The sequence below is a fragment of the Penaeus monodon genome, chromosome 26, assembly GCF_015228065.2.
Source record: "Penaeus monodon isolate SGIC_2016 chromosome 26, NSTDA_Pmon_1, whole genome shotgun sequence".
NCBI classification, from domain to species: domain Eukaryota; kingdom Metazoa; phylum Arthropoda; class Malacostraca; order Decapoda; family Penaeidae; genus Penaeus; species Penaeus monodon.
This window is the reverse complement of record NC_051411.1, coordinates 27,433,187-27,438,927: the sequence shown is the minus strand read 5'-3', so window position 1 is coordinate 27,438,927 and position 5,741 is coordinate 27,433,187. Positions and strand designations below refer to the sequence as shown.

Sequence of the window (5,741 nt, the reverse complement as noted above, 5' to 3'; positions counted from 1 at the left end):
TATTAATATATATTAAATTAAAAATATATATGAATGTCTTCGTGTGTATATGTTTGCGAATTGAGTGTGTAGGGAATGCGCATGCATATTTTTTATCGAACTTGACTCGTTTTTTGTTTTGTTTTTCGTGAGACAAAAGCATCGTCACCAGCATTCCAATGCCCCCAAAATGAAGGGGCAAATCCTCCTCTCAGTATTATCATCATCGATTCACTTGTATAAAAGAAATGTAATGTCATCATATTCCACTTTAAGTTTAGTTGTTTCTTAAGATGGGTCTTTGGTTTTGTCACTTTCTTTGGCTTTTTCCCTCTCACGGTCTCTGCCAAAGTGTCTTCTTATTTATCTGTCTGTAATTTTTTTCTGTCGGTCTGTATACTTGTTTATTTGACTGTCTTTGTATATTTATCTGTCTGTCTATCTACTTGGCTATCTATATATTTCTATTTATATATATATATATATATATATATATATATTATATATATATATATATATGTGTGTTTTGTGTGTGTGTGTGTGTGTGTGTGTGTGTGTGTGTGTGTGTGTGTGTGTGTGTGTGTGTGTGTGTGTGTGTGTATGCTTATCTCTATATATGCTTCTTTCTCTCATTCTCTCTCTCTCTCTCTCTCTCTCTCTCCTCTTCTCTCCTCTCTTCTCCCCCTCTTTCATCTCTCCCCCTCTCTCTCTCTTCTCTCTCTCTCTCCCCCTCTCCTCTCTCCCCCTCTCCCCCCTCTCCCCTCCCCCTCTCTTTTTTTTGACATATTTCATCCCATTTCGTATTCACCTTCCTCATAACCAACCTAATTACCGCGCACGCCCTTCGTATGCCACACACTGGCGGCGAAAGGCTCCTTAACACCTTTGAAATATAATCTCGTCTGGACTAGCCTTCCTTTCTCCTCTTCCATGTCCTTTTCCTCTTCCTTAGTCTCTCTCACCCTCTTTTCTCTTCTCATCCTGCTATTTGTTTCTTCTCGTCTGCCTTCTCCTTTTTATTTTCCTCTTCCTTCTTTTCGTTTCCTCTTTTTCTTTCTCCTCCTCCTCCTCCTCCTTCTTTTTCTTTTTATTTTCTTCTTCTTTTTTCTTCTTCTTCTTCTTCTCCTCCTCCTCCTCCTCCTCCTCCTCCTCCTCCTCCTCCTCCTCCTCCTCCTCCTCCTCCTCCTCCTCCTCCTCCTCCCCCTCCTCCTCCTCCTCCTTCTCCTTCTCCTTCTCCTTCTCCTTCTCCACTTTCATCCCCTCCTCTTCATTATCATCCTCTTCCTCCTCCTCCTCCTCCTCCTTTCTCCTCCTCCTCCCTTCCTCCTCTTCCCTTTCCCCCTTCCTCTTCCTCCCCTCCTCCTACTTTCCTCTCCCTCCCCTTCTAATCCTCCACCGAATCCTCCAGCTAATCTTCCTCTTTCTACTTCTTCCTCTTCCCTTCCTCCCATGCCTTTCTTTCCATCTCTCCCCAGTCAATTCCCTCTGTCCTTTCCTCTTTCCACCATTATCTCTCCCCTTCCCTATCCTTCCTTACCTCTTTTCCTCCATTTTCCCTCCGACCCTCTACCCTTCTCCCTCCCTCCATATATCCTCTCCCTCTTTCATCGACTTCCTCCCTCGCTCCTTTTCTCTTTTTGTTTCCTCCTCTCCCGTCTTCTTACCCTCTCCCTCCCCCCTCCCCCCGTCCTCTTAACCTCTTTCCCCCCTCCTCCCCGTCTTCTTAACCTCTCCCTCCCCTCCTCCCCCCGTCTTCTTACCCTCTCCCTCCTTCGTTACCTCTTCCACTCTTTGAACCCACCCCCCCTTCTCTATGCCCCCCCCCCAACTATTGACAGCGGTAGTAAGTCTCCGCTGAAACCAGATCCTTCAGCCATTAATTGAACTAATCGAGCTAAAAAAAAAAAAAAAAAAAAAAAAAAAATATTAAGTAAATAAATAAAAAATTAGGTTCTTTTTTTTTGTCTTTTCTAGAAGTCTAAGCGATAGCTTCTTTCAGCTTTTTTTCTCGGATATTGCTCCTGCTTTCTTTCATTAGAAATGAGAGAAAGGATGAATTGAAAGGAGTAAAAGGCTTTTGGAAATTTTAAAATTGTGCCTGATTTTATTTATATGTGTATGAATGTTATAATTTTTTATTGCTAAGACTGTATGTTTTTTTATTCCCTCTCTTTTTTACCCACGTGTTAAGTTTCATTTGTTTTATTTCTAGAACAATTCGCTTATAATGATATACTTATCAATCTAAACCAGGTATAAAAAAACAGTTCAATTTTCCAGCCCATTTGTTCGATGAAAATATATATTGGAAATAGGCCAGCCGGTTTTCAGAGTGAGTGGCTCGTGGAAATAGACTGTGTATCGATTTAATGGGATTTCGTATATAATTGTTTTTTCTTCTCTCTCAAATTATATTTAGTGCATATCAGTCGATCGAGGAAAGGAGCTTAGAGTAACGAGGGTTAGATGACGAAACAGAGAGAGAGAGAGAATCAGAGCTAAAGATATATAGGAATATTCAGTGCATGCAAGGTAATGTTATTATGGTTAATACTCCCCAACAAGTTTTCTAACAAGGAAACTCCGTAATTATATTCACCTGGGCGATATTAATTCCTCGACCGAATAGATAAAGGACCGAATTTTCTTCTTTTTTTCTAACATCAAAAATAATCGGAAATCTACAAACTTATGAAGAAAAAGAAGTCGAGAATGAAAACTCGCATAAAGCACACGCGACTACGCTGACGAGAGCACGCCGGTCGCGCAAACACAATACACAAACACTCGTCAAAATGCATGTATTCCTCACGCACACAAGCTCCAAGCACTTTCGCAAACTCATTAAACTTTAGGTCGATTATACGAAGCCTTCAGGCCATGCCAAAGAGAAGGGAAGAGAGAGGGAGGAACGAAAAAATAAAAGCTGTTGTATAATACTGTTCATCACGAAGCATTAGCGTTCACAGATTTTTTCTCCGCTTCTTGCTTGGTGAATCTCTATTAAGATAATGATTATTTAATCTCGTTCTTGAAGAAGTCTTCATTAAGGATGAAAGGAAACTGAGACTGTTAAAGTGAGGAAGACAAAAGCGGAGGAGGAGGAGGAGGACGTGAAGGGGGAAAGGGTGAAGAAAAAAGATAAGGAGAGGGAAGAGGAGGAGGAAGAGGAGGAGAAAAGAAGAGGGAAGTTAGGAGTTTTAGGGGGGGAAGATTAAAATAGAAGGATACTGAATGACATTGATGATAAGAACAAGGATAAGATAAGTGAGGAGGAGGGGAGAAAGGAGATTGAAAGAGGAGGAGAAGGTACCGAGTGATAAGCTACATCAACCAATCAGTTCTCCCTGAAACCCCCTCGGTTGCAGGTCCGGCCGCACATGGGACTGACCTTCGACAACATCTTGTCTCACATCAACACCATCTACGTCCTGAGAACAAGGGAAGCACTCATCACCACCCGCGGCGACAACCGCGACTTGGGCTCCGACCAGGGCTGCCTCAGACTCAAGGTACGCACGCATTCGGACGAGTGGGTGGGGGAAGAGGGATAGGGGGGGTTTCTTCTTTCATTCGACTAGATTTTGACTTTTTTTAAGGTTTTAGAGAATATGCTTAATGGAGTCTCGAGGGGAAACGTCTGAGCTTTTAGAGTGATAGCGGGGAGTTCGGGATGTTCCCGCCATTTTGAAATCCAGGACGGAAGAATGGTTTGAATTAAGGGAAGAGCTCAAGCGGTGGTCTCCACTTTGTGTGGAAACGTACACGTATACCCGTACGCGCGCGCGCGCGCACACGCACACGTACACGCACGCACACGCACACGCACACGCACAAACACACACATACACACACACACACACACACACACACACACACACACACACACACACACACACACACACACACACACACACACACACACACACACACACACACACACACACACACACACGCCGCCCCTCCCCCCCTCCCTGACCCCGCCTCCGCCTCCTCAGGGCCAGATGATCTACCTTCCCGAGACGGAGCTCATGCTGTACGTGTGCTCGCCCTCCGTCCTCAACCTGGACGACCTCTACCGCAAGGGCCTCTATCTCTCGGACATCCCCCTCCACGACGCCACTCGAGACCTCGTCCTCCTCAGCGAGAAGTTCGAGGCCGAGTACAACCTCACGACGAACTTGGAGATTTTGACGGATAAGCTTCAGCACACTTACCGCGAGCTGGAGAGCGAGCGACAGAAAACGGATAAGTATGTCGGGGTAACTTCCATATGTGAGGCGTTATTTTATTCTATTATATATATAAATATATATATAATATAATATAATCAATATATATATATATATAATATATATAGTATATGTATATAAATATTACATATATATATATATATATATATTATAGATATATATATATATAGTTATATATATAGTATGTTGTAATTATGTATAACAACAACACACACACACACACACACAACAACACAACACACACACACACGACACACACACCAACATCAACAACACACACAAACACAAACACACATTAATATATATACTAATATATATATAAATAAATATATATATATATCTATAAATATATAATCATTCACCTTTTTTATCTGTTTTGTCACGTGGAAACTTTTTTTATTTTATAAATAATGATAAAATTTTTTATTTTAAGAATGAGACATTATTTTTTTCCCCGGAACTTCTTGGATTTTTTTTTTTGAGAATTTTAAAATGGAATATTATTCATCATAAATTGTTTTTTTTTTTCAAACGAAAGTCTGTATTCACCTTCCTCAGCATTGCTAACGAGCTCCGTACCCCCGTTCTCCACCAGATACGAGGTGGTAACACTGCTCCTTTTCCGGTGAAAATATTTATATATATTGTTGTTGGTGTTTGTTGTTGTTGTTTGTTTTTTTGTGGTAGCTTATATAAATATATGTACATCGAGTTGGATGGTTTTATAAAAAGTGGTGATTTTGATATCCAGAATTACAGCTGCATTTGTTTTTTTTTCTGTTAAGGAGGAATAATCACGAAATTTCGAATTTACTGGGGTCTCTAGACTGTTACACTTGATATAGTTGCGCCGAGATTAGTGATATATTTATAGAATATTATCTAATGATAAATTCATGGCTTCCTTTGAGGGAGGATGGCTGTAAAATCAAAATCTTTTACACTTTATTTCTATATGAAACCCGTCTTTTCTCCACAATTAGTAGATCTAAAGTTCTTTTTATAGCGCCAATATAAACGTACTTGATTATGCCAACTGTTTCAATTTAGACTTTTAAAATTGCTCTTTGTTCGTGTATTTGTGTGTTTTTGAAGTTGTTTGCCTTCTCCCTTTGTGATCTTGTTCATAATTGCTGTTTATCTTGTTTAGTGTCGCTCTTGTTTGTTCTTGTGTTTGTTTACTTTCTGCTTTAGTCCTTTTCGTTCTATATTCAGCGTTCTCTCTCTCTCTCTCTCTCTCTCTCTCTCTCTCTCTCTCTCTCTCTCTCTCTCTCTCTCTCTCTCTCTCCTCTCTCTCTCTCTCTCTCTCTCTCTCTCTCTCTCTCTCTCTCTCTCTCTTCTTCTTCTTCTTCTTCTTCTTCTTCTTCTTTGTCGAGGCAATGATATCCATGAAAAGTAAGTGATAATTTACTATATTTCAAATAACTATCATCATCAATCTATGAACTAGTCATCAGCCACCACTAAATTGTCGCAATAGCAAATGTAAAGACATTGCAGTAATATAGG

At 40.6% G+C, this 5,741-nt stretch overlaps 1 protein-coding gene across 1 annotated transcript in view; it reads left to right on the top strand.

Annotated features, from left to right (window-relative positions):
* LOC119589641 (guanylate cyclase soluble subunit beta-1-like) overlaps positions 1 to 5,741 on the top strand; it is a gene marked incomplete in the record, with an annotated part of 42,975 nt that overhangs the window by 32,029 nt on the left and 5,205 nt on the right. Inside the window, 2 exon segments of the mRNA XM_037938235.1 lie at positions 3,348 to 3,491; positions 3,978 to 4,254. Of these exon segments, the coding sequence (XP_037794163.1) occupies positions 3,348 to 3,491; positions 3,978 to 4,254 (421 nt within the window).